The following is a 16,948-nucleotide window of genomic DNA, read 5'->3' as shown; positions in this document are numbered from 1 at the left end:
AGAGGCAGTACTAGAAATTGGCATTGGATTTCTATAGCTTGTGTACCCCTAATTTTTGCTGAATTTTTGACTCAGGATCAGAGTGATTGCTGAATTACATAAATTAAACTATTTTTCTATTCAAAATGTCATCTATGTCAGCTTGCCAGTAATATGTTTAATTCCATAGGTTTTTAGAAAAAAAAAAACCCAATAAACTTTTAGAATAAAACCTGTATTTAGTGCAGCTCCAGTATACAAAAGTGACAAAATACAAGAAAACTGGGGAAAAGGAACAGAATGGGATGCAGGGTGCTGATGAGTAAAGGAAGGGGATGGCCTCTAAACTACCCTTCTGAAAATCCAGCCTCAATTCCGTTTGCCACTCATGGGTTGAAAGGTGGCAGATTGGAAGATATTTGGTACATAACAGTCGTTATGAAGAAAATTTCTCATTTAACGAATTTTTGATAGCAAGTTAATAGGTGGTAGTGCAATTGTAGAAATTGCAAGCACTTGCACACCTGAAAACTTGTCTTACTTTTCTTTACATTGTTTATTGTACAGCTGCATGTACTGAATGGTATTGTGTCCACTTCCAAGCCTTGCCTTGCAAAATAACTGAAAAATGTGTAGGAAAGGAGGAAAGGGGAACATTAAAGGGGAAAAGAAATTGAGATTGTAGAGCAAAATATTTGGTTGTGATTAACTTGCAGTAGATAAAAATCTTTTTGGTGGTGCATTTATAGTTAAAATGAGTCTGGGTCACCTAGAGAAGGAATCAATCATGAACTATGGGAAAGTAGATTAAATGGGTTAGTTGATCTCTCTCTTTTTACAGGCTATGTGATTCTCTTAAAGAAATTACTCTCATGACTTGGCAAGAAAAGTTCAGTTTGCATTTCACTTATTCCCCAGTGCAGGCTCAGACTCTTCCTTTCACAAAGTGTGATTTTAATGGGTATTTCTTAAAGCAAGAGAAGGAGGCACCTAATGTTGGGGATCTCTGAGTATGTGGTGTGTCTGAGATGTTCTGAAATACGTCAGCTGAATCCCGTAACTACCTGTAAGCTCTTGGCTATATCATAGAGCTGTGGCAGAATTTCTTACTGGCTACAAAGTTACCTGGAAATCACAGGATCAGAGGACGGGAATCAGCCTGTGAGTGCTGTAATTCAGCTCCTCTGCCCTGGGGAAGGGTCAGTGACACCTCGTTTTACCTGGTAGAGCTTTAGGGTTGGTCTCAGCGCTGCTGGGATCTCCTCAGGCAGTCTGTTTCCATGCTTTGTCTGCCTTCCCTCTAAGTAGTTTTTCTCCTTTAATTTGGATCACCTTTGATTAAATTTAAATCCATGGTTATTTGTGTGTTGGCTATAGACAAGAACAGTTTGCTGCAAAGACAAAAGGAACAGCTCTTTGTATTTATTTACGTAAACTGTTTGGAAGTGTCATTATTGCCCCCTCTGTTTTTCATTCCTTAAACTAAGCAGCTTCAGTTTATTCAGTCTTTCATAGTAGAATTCACTGAGTAGATTATGCCATTAATCACATCATCTCCTCTAACGATTCCTCTGTAGCCCATATCTTACTCAAAATAAGAAAACAGTAAGAAAAGTAAGAAAATAGAAGTTCATAACCTGATTTCCTACTGAAAACTCCCATCTTTTGTTATCTTACAGTAGTATTGATGAATTTGTCTATCAGTATAAGACATTATAATGTTACTTTTTACATTTTATTTTTATGTTCTTCCTTAATTAGCTGGATTAAACCCCCTTGTGCTGTGTCTACAAGTCTTTCACTGTGAAGATTTGGGGGTGTGAAATTACTTTACATTGCCTACAGTCATATGAAGTATCATTTTATCTGAACCAATGTTTGCTGCAATGAAGTTTGACAGCCAGAAGGTTCTCTCTGTAGCAGGTTGACACTTTTCACTATTCAGTTTCTATTTCTGCAAAATGATACATTTCTTATGTTAGTGAGAACTTGAATTGCATGTAGATTAATAGCTTTTAGTTGTTGCCTGCATGAGTGTCTTTGGTATTTTAAAAAACAGGTGTACTGAATCGTCGTAGAAATGATTAAGGAGTAGTCCAAACAAGTGAAACCTTACTTGTCTGATAACAAAGGACTATTAGTTTTACAGTAAGTAAATTTTACTGCAGACTGAGTTCAGACCAGAAGAGTGGCTCTGTGTGTAGCCATTACCATTTTACATCTGAGGTAGAGCCATTAATGCATAGTGTAAGTATGGGCAGTGCATATTCACTGGAAAAATCACAAACTGAAGAATAGCTTGTTTAGTTGGTCAAAGTGTGAGCCAGTGGTGTTCTCTTATTGGATATGAAAGCAAATGTAGCAGCCAGAAAGACCTTGCTGCATGTCGTAAGTCTGACATTATGCAGTATTAGGTTGTACAGGCTATTGGATTTTAAAGGCTGATGCCAAATGGGGTACTCACAGGAAAGACATTAAATACAGAGACATCTGCTCCTGTTTTCAAATAACATTGGAGAAATGGGTAACATCGCAGTAATGCAGATGCTTTTTATTAATCAGAAGTTATAATTAAATGCAGTTTTTTCTGTGGTTGGTGATGAAAGTGTGAGAGCAGCCTCAGAGGGGGGAAATGTTTCAGATTATGTAAACCACAACCAACTATTATACAGCAGCACCACAAACCCTGCGCTGGCTTGGCTTGTTGTATTGCAATGCTGTATTCAACCCTTGTTTGCAAACCATGTTCCAGCCTGGCCTGCCATGTCTCCAGCCATGATGAGGAATGTGTGCTCCCTGGCAGAGGTGGGGCACAGCTCAGTTACCACAGTGTATGATGGCTGTGATGAGAGGCAAAGTGTGTAGATGGTGTAATCTTTTGCTATTATACAATACTGTTTGAAGCAAAATTATTAATGGTAGTTACGGGTTTAGGTTCTCATGCTGAGAAGGGGGGAGAAGTGACAGGCAGACAGACAAGGCTGGCTTTCCAAAGCTCATTTTGAGGTAGCTGTGCTAGAATAGGGCTGGAGAGGTACGGCAAACATGTTTGTGGACAGTGCCTTTTCTTGCCTCCCAGCTGATTTGATGTGTGTGTGTGCTTGTCGGTACAAACCTTGTTCAGAGAATTAATAAACTACTTAAAGGATGATCATTTAAATGAATGTTCTGCATATTAATAATTGTGAGAATCAGACATTGGAAACCTGCTTTGGAAACTTGTGATTCAACTAGTTGGTCAAGAGAAGCAAGAGAAAAACTGCAAGTTTGAGTACTTTGCTCAGTGCAAAACACTGAGAAATCCTGGCTATATCTAGCTCCAAGAATGGTAAACCTTGGAACACGAGTCCACAGGGAGATGGGGATGGGTGACTGTAACTTCCTGGCTGTGCTGATACCTTTCCAATCATAAGGTCAGGATGTTTAAAATATTTGGCTTGTGGGGTTAACTCTCCTTGTGGAGAGACCCTGCCCTCCTAATCCTTCCTAGCTTCCTTCATGAGAAGGGCCCTCTCCCTTTGGGCTACTTTCTTTCACTTTCCTTGTGCTGAGTGGTGAGTATGGACTATGTGGCATTGAACACCAGAGACCAAAAATTTGTTCCATCTTTTATTGAGTTTGATGGGAATTTCTGTGAATGTAGGATTGAGTGCATCATCTTGAAGTGGTCATGTGGAGACTGGGGCAAGAGTGGTAATATAAGAGTTAACTACAGCAGCATTTTTGGTTGGTTGGAAATCAACCTGTCCTCTTACATTATTGCTTTCATAAAAAGTTCCACATTAGATGGGAGTTCCTGAAATATTATTGCAACCACCAGCACTCTCCATTGTTGAAGCGTCAGAGTGCAGCAAAGCAGTGAGTGTCTGTTAACCCAATTTCATTACCAAAAATGACCTTATTTCCTGCTTTTGGTAATATTACAACACATTTCCAAGGTTTGTATCATGCAATGTTTTCCATTGCTGAGAACAAAGAAAATCTATTCCTATCCAGATTGTCCAAAAGAAAAACAACAAAAAAAGTGCCAACTCAGAAACCCAACCAAACAAAAAAACCACCACAAAACCCCCAAAACCCCAAAACAACCAACCCCAAACTTGTTGTCTGAATGGTTGATGGTTGAAGGAGACCTCCTCCTACACTGGCAGTCCTTTGACAGGCAGTGAATAAGACAAGTTACTTCATAAATCATTCCAGTTCACTTGTGACTGCGGAGTGAATGGCTGAGCACCGCGGTATTCATGCTCTCTTCGTATTCCACTGTGAATTCTGATTCCTAAGTGTGTGTGTTGTGTCTGCAGGTTCCGCAGAGGATAGAAGAGCAAGGAGATGCTCCTGAGGACAGCAGTGCCGGAGTGCCCGGCCTGTGGGGCAGCTGGGGCCCCTGGTCCGCCTGCTCGCGGAGCTGCAGTGGGGGGGTGATGGAGCAGACGCGGCCCTGCCTCCCCGCCTATTACCGGGAGCGCGGCTACCGCCGGCCGGGCCGGCACTTCCCGGCCTCGGACCGGGCTCTGGCTCACCAGAGCGCCCACCACGAGGATTCGCTGTCTGCCTACCCCGGCCATGTCATCTCTGCCATCCGCACCTCTGTGCCACTCCACAGAAACGAGGAGCAGCTTTGGGCCGGGCTCCGGGCCGCGGCCGCCCCCGGGGCGCGGAACAGCAGCCAGGGCGGCCGGGCGGCCCTGAGGGGCAGCCGGCACTCGCAGGGCCCGCGGCACAGCGCCACGCCGGACAAGAGGTACGAGCCTGTGCCACAGCTCCCCTCCCTTAGGAGTGACAGGGCGGTTTAGAGCTGGCACTTCTTCACACTTACAGGAAAGTATTATAGACTCAGACTGACTTTTACAATGTTTACCGCCTTCTGGGGGAGGCTGCCCTCCCGGTTGACTACTTAATGATGTCCAAGGGCAGATGTAATTATTCTACAAGTGTGCTAAGCAGATTGTTTCCCTTTAAGATTTGTGTTATGATTTATTGAGTGATTTTTCCTTTTCTGCTGCACTCTCATTTGACATTTCCATTAAATATCAGAACAAATAACTGTTTTATACTTGTATTCTTAACTGCAGCAGCCAGTCTGATATTAATTGGTTAAAAAACCCCCCTTTTTTCCATAAAGGATAGCCAACTGTCTGTTGACTTTATTTCTGCTCAAAACTCTAGTTTTGTTTTGCATTTCTATTTATTGCCTTTTTGTTTTCTCTTTTTTTCTTCCTACCACCACTTTTAGCAAAATTTTCTGTTTGAAGAAAATAAAAAATAATGTAGTTGTTTAACACATAGAGTATTTTAAACATGGTATATGTTGATATTAATTTCATAATAACAGTCTTTAAGGGTGGGTGGATCTGTGCTGTTACAAGTAATTCCAAATAACTTTCCCACTTCTGGAGAAACACTTTTTTATCTTCTTAGATACCAGTCTATCAGATTTTTTAAAATATATTTGTAAAAGGAAAATAGATGTGTTTCTAGTTTGGAGACTGAGCAGAACAGGCATGGAAAACCCCTGGGGATGGAGCACTCCTTAAATATCTGTTCTCTGTGTTTCCTCTGAATATGTATTCCAGCAGTTCTCTGGTTCTTTCCCTCTCAGGTCTTTTCTGGGAGATACATGAAGAGAAGTGTTTTGGGGTGGTTGACAAAAAACCTAACCCAAACAAAACAGAAAACACCCCAGTCCCCCCAAGACATAACCAAAGAAACCTTCCTTCATGTCATCTGCATCTTTAAGATTCTTAGTGAAGCAGTCAATTGTAATTCCCTTTTTAAAGATATTTTGCTGTCCTTAACAACATAAAAAAGAATATTACCTTGAGGCAGTATTCCAGCCTGAGTGGAATAAGACAGTAGAACTCTCTGTTGCTGCTGATAAAGACATTCTCAACCCTTGCAAGAAACTCTGTCCATGTAAAAGAATACTTGAAAATAGAATTAACCTGTTAAGCTCCTGTCTGTCTTGGTGAAGCATGAGTTTCAAAACTGGCATCAGCTGTTCAGATGTTGGTCTTCTCAGGTGTTGCCCATTTTCTTTGTCACTGCTTTGTCTTTCTGTCAAACCCATGCAAATGATAGCCTAGACCTGTTGAGTATAAATTCATTGTGACACTGATGGCCTTACAGAAGCTCATAGAGTGCCAGAGACAGAATTGGTAGTGTTAACATGAGTGCAGTGAGGCAAAAGTCGTATTTTCTTTTTTGTGTTTTCCTACTTAATAATTTGCTGTAATGCAAATTAAATCTGTTCTGGGCTGTGCAGTGAGACAGCCCCAGGTTGTGGTGCATGGCTGGGTTATTGCTGACACTGGGAGTCTGGCCTTGAACCGTCAGCACAAAGTCATCCAAAGGCTGTTTGCTCCAGCCCTTGGCACCCTCTGTCTCCAAGGGAATCCTAGCTGGCCTGGCTCTGCACAGCCCTGCTGCCTCTGCTGGGCTTCCATCCCCAAGGGCTGTCCCTTGCTGCTCTGGTGGCCTCTGCAGGCCAGCACAGATTGGAATGGTTTGGAACAATCGCTGCAGGATTGGCTGGAACATGAGAGGATGGTGAGCAGAAAATGGTACTGACTGTGTGCAGAACTGAAACTGTGTTATTTCGTAAGAAATGCTTTTCCATATGAAACATTAAAATGCTCACTTTCCTGTATGATGGAGGCATGTGCTTTTGAAAATTCTTGTGCTTTCCTAAGCACAGTACAAGCTTCTGTACCAGAGTTGATTTTCCACCCCCACACAGTCTGCCCCTTGGCAAAAGACTGTGGATTCAAGGTCACTGTTTTAATCTTACTTGCATAATAAGTTATTTCCATCTTGTGTTAGGAGGTCCCTGGTGGCTTTAAAGCCTGTTGTATTGCATAACTTTCAGATTCCTTGGTGGTGACTGTAAAAACAGAATGAGAACAAAAAATGTTATTTGAAAATGGAATTATTTGAATGACAAGCCTAATAGTTTTCCTTGATTTACAAAATCCAGAGTAAAAACTTTCTTTACAAAGGAGATTACTTTTCCTATCAGGTATATGGAAAATGGATTTCAAAATGTGAGTTACTCTACACATGATTTTTATACAGCAGAACTGTGTGTACTGTTCACTAAATGGATGATACTGGAAATGTATGTCAGGCTGTTAAGTAACACCTGTGTTTTCACAATTTGTACAGTCAATGGAAACTTTTTGGGGTACTTCTATTTACTCTACTGTAGTTTTAGCAGACTTCCATAAAATGGTAAGAGAGGAACGGACATTTGTGACTGAGATAAGCTCACAGTGATAACATAGTAGAGTGAAATTGGATGGTTTCCAAGGCAAAGAGTCTTGACAGCTCCAGCAGTCCTATACAGCAGCCCAGTATGTTTGTATCATTTAGCATCAAGTGGAAAAGTTCTCTGCCTGCTTCCAAGCAGCTGACAAAGAGCTGATTAGGGGTTTTTTTAGCAAAATCCAAAATAGAATTTGTATATCATAAAAATTTGCTATACCTTGTCTTTGAAGAGGATATTCACATTTTCAGCTTTTGAAACTTAGTTTAGTTAGGCGTTAGGAACCAGGACTGCATGAGAAGTTGAGAGCGTGAAGTTTGAGTTTCTACAATTAGAAGCCTGGTTTAAAAAATTTCAGTGCTCCCCTGTTTAACTCAGTGCAGTAAGTAGAGTTCCTGCATGATTGAAATGTGTTAATTACAGTCAGTCACTGGAGTGAGTATGAAAGAAAGCTGATGGTTCTCTGGGTTGTCCACTGGCAGAGGAAGGGAGCACTCCCCTTGAAGAGTTGAGTTCCCTTTAGCACAGACTTGGTTTGTTATTTTTCCCTAGCTAAAGTGCATGGAGCACACCACACAATAAGAACAAACAGGAAGGAGGACATAGTGAAAAAATATTAAAGCATTTAGTCATCTTTATAGAGAGGCAGATATGGAAAAGTAATACGGGCATGCAGAAAGATAATGTGCTTTAAGAGAAAAAACACATCTTGAAAGGAAATACCATTCATGGACTAGGGTTTAGTACTTCTTAAATGTTGCATTTTCAGTTCTCTGTTTTGGTGATAGAGAAGACAAAACCACAATTTCACGCTGATGTGCTGAGTGTAGGATGTTTACAGCTGCCACCTTCACTTTCTCTGCACATGGGCTTTTGTGGTGGAGCAGCAAAACCTCAGTGTCCATTTATGTGAACATGGTATGCACTTTGTATCTGGTTCATAGGAGCAGAAAGAAAAAACAAGCATTATCACTAGAATAATGAAATAACTAAAGCGTTCTTGCATAAATAGTGCAAGTTAAATAAGTATGTTAATGAGGAAAGGGCTTCCCTAATGCATTTTTTTTTTTTTTGTATTTGGAAGAGGAATGAGAGGAAAAATTTGCACTGAGGAAATAATCTAAAAATCATTGACTTCTCACATGGCTGTAGCTCTGGGTCTTTATTCTGCTGCTGGCAGCTGACGTGCAAGTCTGCTGTGCTGCTCTGTACCCTGTATAGGGTCAGTTTGCATTTCTAGGCCTTTGAGCAACAGAAAGGAAGAGTGCGTCATTTAGTGTCAAACCAGAATTTCCCTTCTTAAAGTATCTTTTGCCCCCTCTCACAGATGCTTTGACCAGGCAAATGTCGGAACTGTCGTTTTAAAAGTTAACTGTAGGCCTGCCCAGCACAGCAACTGTTGGCAGGTCTACAGTTAACTTTTACAAGGACAGTTCTGTTGTTGTTTCCTTAACCAATAGCCATGTGTTATGATGCAATTTCTGTGACCTGTTCTAGTCAGTTCCGGTTCCTAGAGGTGGAAAAATGTGTGATTGCTGGACCTTCAGGTTCAAGAAGGTATTATTTTCTCAAGTTGTTAGGCTTTATATTTATTGGCATGAGTGTTTGCTTTTCTTAATATCTGGAATGAAACCCAGCTCAAGTACTTAGCCACCCCTCCTTTCATTATTTCTCTCATAGAATGAGAATGTGATGGATTTTACCCCAAGCCCTGTATGGTAACAAGAGCTTATTGTGGGTTGGTGTGTATACAGAAAGAAGATAGGGAGAGAAGGACTGGATCCCTTTCTAAGGATAAATTTTCCAGAAAATCCAAGAGCAGCAGTGGTAATCAAAGAATTTATTTTGGTAGCACTTGGGGCATTTAAAGCTGTGTGAGAAAGATGTTTACTTTCCTTCTGAATAAAATTCCAAACAGGATCCAATAGCAGTAATGATCAAATGAGGTACTACTTCACAAAATGAATAGCTAGCTGGGATGGCTGTGGCCTCAGGTTGACTTTATGCTGTCACACCTCTCATCTGGTTATTAATCCCCACGACATGCTGTAGGTCTTGCTTATTATTACCAAATTAATATCCATTTTTATTATGCTACTGCAAGCATGCTTTGAGTGGGATTACCCAAAATAAACCCCTAACACAATCCTATAGTTGCAAACCACCTGAGCTTTCTTATTCTTACTACTGAGTATTTCGACCCTTCCTGAGCTGGGCTCACTGAAGGAGGGGAAGTGAGAATGCTGCTGCTGTTCAGTCAGAGACCACTGAAGTATTGCCCCATCTGTGAGGGGTAGAAACAACCAAACCTCCCATCTCATTTGTGAGGCATCTCAGCAGAGTTATGAGGTTACTTGCATTGAATTTCTGCTGGTTTACCTGCCAACTGCATGGTTGAATTATTTAATCAAATCTTAAAGAAGAAGCTAAGAATTTCCTGGGATCGGAGGTGTTACCGAAAAAGAGGATTGTAGTATTTGGGTTTGAATTTTGGAATCCTATCTCAGTGTTGAAAGTCACATAAATAAGGCTATATAGCACTTGCTGAGAGGTCAGTAAAACAGTGAGTTATTGTACTGGGCATATTGCAGCTATGCTGAACTGGGGTATCAGTAGTGATCTCTGAGGATGGAAAATTTCATTTAAGATAGTTCACATCCCATTAATTAAACCTGTTCCCAAGAGACCATGTATTTAGTGACCTTATTCATTAATTCTACTGTCTCAGAAAAATGTAGATATCTTTTGCCCCTAATATGATATATAAATGAGAGTGTTTGTGGTATAATGTGGTATAATCCATTTTTCTTCAAAAGAGACACTTCTTAGGCATTGTTGGTTTCTCTGTGAATTCCAGCAGTTGAAATTTTTAGGACAAATAGGCTCACAGTAATTTTAATACTCTTACGTGTATGTGATACATGGGAAGCAGTGCATATCCACAAATCATGGTGTGGTTACCAAAGTTACCATGGATGTAAAAAAGGCAATTAGTTCCCTTGCCTTACTTAATGAAAATGACAGTCAGTGAGATGCAGTGACTGCCTGCCCGGATGAACTGCCCTGCAGTGTGCTGATGAAGGGAGCAATGGGCTGGGGTGTGGCAGAAGTTGCTGCTGTTGGCCCTGCTCTGCAGTGTGTGATACTCTCAGAAGGGCTGGCTGAGCTCTCATGACCAAACATTTCACAGAGATATCTGCTCATTGCTGTAAGGCTGGTTTCTAGGTCAGTGAGCAGACAGGCATGCATTTTGTAATATAAAACAGTCAAAGGGCTCCCTTCTTTCATTCATGTTTAAGTGATTTTCTCCGGATTGATTTAGAGCTGGTGAAAAGTGGGTATGTGGAATGCAGAGCAGCACGGGCTGTGGTACAGTGGGAGAGGCAGTGCGTGGTGGCTTTTGATGTGAATCAACCTGACTGGCTGGAGCTCTCCTTGAGTAGGTGGAAACATATTCCCAGATCCAGTATATCAGTCATTTTTGTTAAAAATGATTCCTGTGAAAGAATCTGCTAAAATACTGTGAGATGTAAACTCACTAACAGTTAGGAACAGTATAAGACAGTTTATTTTGTGACTTATGGGGAAAAAATTATGGTGGAATCTTTTTAAAGTAAACCTTGTTAACCATGTGCCTAAGAATATATAAAACATGAAAGAAAATTAAATGCAGTAGGAGGGCTGGAAAGTAAATGATTGGCTTGGACAATTGTAGGCCAGTCGCAGTTTCGAATTATGGAGGAAATGCCAGGGATTAAAAATGCATATCTGAAATTATTTTAAGAATAATATCTAGGAGTAATTAAAAAAATAAAGTACATTAAAAATATATGCCTATACTGATCCTGTTAACAGAAACTTAGGGAATTGGGACCGGGGTTTTTTTGATTTGAAGTTTTGTGTCTGCAAGGACTTTTCCATCTCCCTTTATTTTTTTCTTAATTTCATTTAAAATATTGGAGTAATATTTCAATAGCTTCCTTGCTGACAGGAATAGCTAATAAGTCACTTTCAGTTCTTCAGAAAAAGAATCAAGGCAACTCTGTACTAAATACTTGAACTATGAGTAGATGGGTAGTAGCCTTTAAAGTCTGTCAATTAATTACAGTAATGTAATGCTGCAAAAGAGATAATTTGCTATGACCCAAAATATTAGGTTAAATGTTGGTATATTTATCCACAGAAATATACTTAATTAAGTTAGAATATATGCAATTGATTTAGTTATAGAGGATTTTGCCTACTAAAAAGCAGTTCTGTTAAAACCATGATGAGTAGAAGGGCTTACATTTAAGCCAAAGAGCTTTGATAGGGACCTAAGGGGACTGAGCTCCTTTAGAACTAATTTTCTAGCTGAAATCAAAGACCTGCAGTTTTGGAGCATTTTTTGAAGTAGAAATTAATAACAGCAATGCCAAAGCACAAATCAGTTTAATTTAAAAGACTTTTGCAGTGGTAAATAATGGGGACTACTATTTGGGAAATAAAGCTATAAATCAAAATTTTAACCTGTCTTCTGTCTTTTCTTCTACTTTCATCTTGTTTCTGCTGATAGATCACTGTTAAGTTCATCTTGAGTAGGTGCTAGCTCTCGGTAGGTTGTGATAGGGCACAAACACAGGCAGCAACACTTCAGAGAGCAGATTATAGGCAGCTGCTGAATTCCCTAGTAAGGAGAACAGGCAAGAACCTGGAGAACTCCTGGCCCTGGGCACCGAGAGCCACCTCAGGCTATGGATGCAGTTAGACCAGGCTCACTGAGTACAGGAGTTTCCTTAGCGTGTTAGAGGCCTTGGGGGTTCATTCCAGGACAGGACTCCTAGTAAAGGAAGCCTGAAGATTTTGAAATAAGCTTCAAACTTGACCAAACTCTACACAAAATTAAAAGAAAGATCTAGGTGTTGGTTTCACGTCTGTCTGATGATGTGTGGTGAGATTCTGTTGTCTTTCATTAGTGTGGTTGTTGTGACTGGGAATACAGAGAAAAAACCCATCTCCCTCTGCTTGTGGAATTATTTCTGCCAATAGACAAGAGAAAATCTTGAGGGGAAAAAAAAATCTGTAATTCCTATGCAGTTTTTTTCTCCTTATCCCTGGTGAAACTGGTGGCTGAAGGTTGTTGCCTTTCCAAAACATTACATTATTTCTTCAGAAACAGTGAAAGGTTGTGAATTGAAAATGTAAGAAATCAGAAGTTTCTTTGGGTTAATTCTAAGAAAACTTTCCAGCAGTTGTACAACAAATCTTCCTTGTTGTCATAAATGAGTGTTTTTGCTAATGTTCACCCTTGCAGTTTTTCGTTTACAAGAGAAGTACTTTGATACTAGGAGATAAGATGAATGAAATGCTGAAAAGTTCATGAAAATACATTCTTCATTCTGTCTGACATCAGAAGAGAAGGAAAATGAGTTGTGCTTAGCTGGAAGTGAGCCAGGGAACCTCCATTTAGAGGCAGTGGGAGAAATGTAAGGAGAGAGGAAGTGGTGGAAAAAGGGAAGAAATGAAAAAGGTATGTTGGAGAGAGGCTGTGTAAAGAGCACTTAAGAGAAGAGGTGGAGGCCCAGGAAATTTGTAATCTTACCTGTGTATTTTAAAGATACTGTATATCCTTGGTTCAAAGAGGGTTTCTATTCATATAAATAACCAGCCCACCAGCTCTGAAAGTGCTTCAGTCTTGAAGACCACTTGAGGTTCAAAGCATTGTTCTGAGCATAAAGTCTGTGAGGCAGTGATAATGCATTGATTTGCCAAGGCATAGGTTTGCTTGTGGCTAAAATTAGAAAAAGCTACGACAACAGAATTCCTTTTTAACACTGCAGATGTGCTAAGAGGGGCCAGTTCCTACTATTCACAGCTGATGTATTTTCATCATGAGAGAAATTTTTAAAAGTTAGAATGGTAAGAATGCTACATCATCATCATCATCATGTTTGCTACAACCTTTACATCAATAGCGCATAACCCGATTTTCTTACTTGTCTGGGCAAATGCATTTTTTGAAATAAAGAATATATTTAGGTTGGCTTAAGTTTAAAGGGGCTCGTTATTTTTGTTATCGAAGTGCTAAACAGATTTGTCTGAGCAATCAAAGAGGTGCATGTGTTTATGAGAATTATGCCCAAAGAAAGGAGATTGCTAGATCTGCATTACACAGCTGTTATGCCTCTGCTTGAGATGAAAACAGTAGATCAGAGATGCCTGCTGGCTGTGGTCTGACATGAAACATGTAATGCTTTTCTACGTATATTTTTCTGTTAGGCAGTAATTTACCTTTAGATGGTAACTCTATTCTTGGTGGCATTTTTTCCCCCTTTTGTCCCAGCTGACTGCAAGTATTGTTAAATACTTCCTTTCCTCTTCTTACTCACTCTTGCTCAGCTCAGGGAACAACAGAAAAACTACTAATGCTGTGTAATCTCACTCTCTTTAGGTCTGGCTAAGTAGGCACAAGGCTGATGGGTTTTCTTTATTTCCTCTCCATTTTACTTATGGGAAGCTTTTTTTCCCTCCGTTAATGCCAAAAACCATTATACTACTTTTCTAGACTGTAACTACCAAAAGCTTGCCTCAACAATGACTGTCATGGTCACAGAGCAGATTAACAGGGATAAACGGTTCAAGAGTGCTGGTTGCTTATCTGCCAGGGCAAATCAGCACTCTTGTTCACACATCTTGAGCCAGGAAGATTGATTAAAAGCCCCACGTGGCCATCAGGCTGGAATGTGAGGTAAATGACTTTTAGGGTTTCCATCTTACAAGAGTCCTGTGAGAGTATAAGACTTGGAAAGAAAACAAACCCAAATAGAAACGAACCAAAAGAAAGGTCCCTTTGATCTGGTGGCTGTCTGACATCTGTGACACTTTTGTTCGTAGGAAATAAATATGTCAGTTTATAATCTCTGGTTTTCACTGGAGTTCAAGTCTATTTTGCATATGTATATTAAAAACATAAATATATTTTATGTGCAGAAAGAAAATTGCTTTTCTTTAATGGTATCTCCCTTCCTGAGCAGCAAATGTCATCCAGAATAGCTGTATTCATGCATTGCTCTGAACTGGAAGAAATGTTTTTTGCCAACTTACTTGTTTTTTGCCAACTATTTTGCAGTTTTAGGATCAAGGCCTTCTGAGATTCCTAATATCAAGCTAGACTACATCTTGTACATATTTATAACAAGTCATGTAAAACTTAACTGCTCTTTCGCTTATTCATTCAGTAACTGTTTTCTCTCTCTTTCTCTGTTTTTAGAAGCAGAAATAGAAATCCTATTGGTCCAGGAAAGTATGGATATGGAAAAGTGCCGTACATTTTACCTTTACAAACTGATACTGGTCAGCAGCCTCAGAAGCTGCGGAGGCAGCGACAGTCGTCAAGGAACCACCTATTCCACCAGAGTCCGAGTCTCATGAACTCCTACAGCCAGGCAGCTGCTCCTTCACTGCAGCATGGGAATCTTTATCAAGAACCAAGTGGGCCTCAGGCAGGACACCAAGTCCTCGGGCCCTCGGTTTATCAGTCACCTTCGTTCCCTGTATCTCAAAGTCTGTTCCATGGCAGTGACTCCAACCCTCATGGCCCTGCCTCCCACCAGGCCCTGCAGGGGCAGCCCCAGCCCCAAAGGGCTGCAGCCATCGTGTGCATTGGTGCCTACAAGCAGTATAAACTCTGCAACACAAATGTAAGTCTATTTTTCCTGGATTTTATGTGTTGGACAGCTGTTGGTTTTCCCTAGTGTGCAAAACCTAATCATCAAGTTAAGTTCAATTTTTTTAAAAATTAATTTAATGAATTTTTTGTGAACTTATTTTAGAGTGTCTTGGGGAGCACTGAAAGTAGATCCATAATATTATAGTTACCTAATACCATATCTTGAAGGGTTTTAAGCAGTCACTTCATCTACCAATAAGTACAACTCTAATTTGATTGGAGAAACTGGTCTTTTTGGTACTGAAACCAGGGAACGTGAGGAATTTGAGATAAGGATAGTAATTGAGAGAGGTAATGGGACAAACATGGGCTGAATAATATATCAGAGACTGCAATAATTGTGGAAAATTTTAGTTGTAATTGTGGTGAAGGGACAAGGGATGAATTTAGTGTAAATTTTCCACTTCCATTTGGTGTTGTGATGTTATTTTGATTTTTGTGTGATGCGTGTGGATTTTAATGATAGTTCTTAAGTACGTGGTTTACGGAGGCGAAGAGTGGAGTGTATTGGGTTCGCGTGGTCAGGTTTTGGTAGAGGGGAGGTGTGGGAGGACTGCAGGTGTGGCTTCCATGAGAAGCTGCCAGAAGCTTCCCCCATGTCCAGCGGAGCCAACACCAGCCGGCTCCGGGATGGACCCACTGCTGGCCAAGGCCAGGCCCATCAGAGATGGCAGTAACATCCCTATGATAACATACTTCAGAAGGGATAAAAAAGCTATTGTGCAGATGTAATGTGGCCAGAGGAGAGCAGAGCGAGAATGTGTGAGAGGAACAGCCCTTCAGAGGCCAAGGTCAGTGGAGGAGGAGGGGCAGGAGGTGCTCCAGACACTGGAGCTGAGATTCCCTTGCAGCCTGTGGGGCAGCCCATAGTGCAGCATCTGTGTCCCTGCAGCCCATGGAGGGCACTGGGGCGGGTGGATGCCTGAAGGTGCATGGAAGGAAAGGTGCCTGGTAGGCCCATGCTGGAGCAGGCTCTTGCCAGGGACCTGCAGGCCCATGGAGAGAGAGGAGTCCACACTGGAGCAGGTTTGATGGCAGGACTTGTGACCCTGTGTGGACCCACACTAGAGCAGGCTGTTCTTGAATGACTGCACCCTGTGGGGACCCACGCTGGAGCAGTTCATGAAGAACTGTAGCCCATGGGAAGGACTCACATTGGAGAAGTTTGTGGAAAACTGTGTCCCATGGGAGGGACCCCATGTTGAAGCAGGGGAAGGACTCTTCTCCCTGAGCAGCAGCAGAAACAACCTGTGATGAACTGATCATAACTCCCATTTTATCTGCCTGTGCCACTGAGGGGAAGAGGTAGAGCTGGGAAGAAGAGAGGGGTGGGGGGAAGGTGTTTTTAGGATTTGTTTTGCTTCTCATTGTCATGTTTTGATTTTGATTGGTAATAAATTCAGTTAATTTCCTTAAGTCAGGTCTGTTCTGCCCAGACAGTAATGGGTGAGTGATCTCTCCTGATCCTTATCTCAACCCATTAACCCTTCATTATATTTTCTCTTCCCAGTCCAGTTGTGGGAGTGATAGAGTGGCTCTTTAGTGGGTACCTGTCACCCAGCCAGGGTCAAACCACCACAGTCACTGACAAGCTTAATGTTTTTCCATGAAAGAAATTGAAAAATGGAGTTTGGATAGGCTGTGTTATGAAGGCTGTCTACTTCTCAGTCCTGTAAGATGAGGCTATCCTTTTGTGAGTTCTAGTCATGTTCTAAACAGCATTTAGAGCCAGTCCCCAGTAGCCTGGATCACTCCAGTGTCTTTTCATGGTGCTCTGTGCTTTCTGTGCATTCAAGTTCTATGTGCTTTGATTTTAGTTTCCTAATTTATTGGAAAATAAATTAGGAAACGAATTTATTGGAAAATCTGTTCTGTGTTAATTTTTAAATAAAACTTAATCTGTTGTTACTTGATTCAAAAATGTTTGGCTGGGTGTAGCTCGATGCTCTGGGGCAGTCTCCCATTGTATGTGGGAGGCGAGTGAGGTTTTGTTCTTC

At 41.0% G+C, this 16,948-nt stretch overlaps 1 protein-coding gene across 2 annotated transcripts in view; it reads left to right on the top strand.

The window, feature by feature from the left end:
• The window catches only part of THSD4 (thrombospondin type 1 domain containing 4), a 244,065-nt gene that overhangs the window by 33,658 nt on the left and 193,459 nt on the right, over positions 1-16,948 (top strand). For both annotated transcript variants that reach the window (XM_082290825.1, XM_082290827.1), the window contains exons 4-5: positions 4,284-4,723; positions 14,493-14,922. In XM_082290825.1, the coding sequence (XP_082146951.1) occupies positions 4,284-4,723; positions 14,493-14,922 (870 nt within the window). The remainder of the gene's footprint in view (positions 1-4,283; positions 4,724-14,492; positions 14,923-16,948) is intronic.

The sequence above is a fragment of the Coloeus monedula genome (assembly GCF_965178545.1).
Source record: "Coloeus monedula genome assembly, chromosome: 14".
Taxonomy (NCBI): Eukaryota; Metazoa; Chordata; class Aves; order Passeriformes; family Corvidae; genus Coloeus; species Coloeus monedula.
Note: the sequence above shows the minus strand (reverse complement) of the source record. Positions and strands in the feature narration are given on the sequence as shown.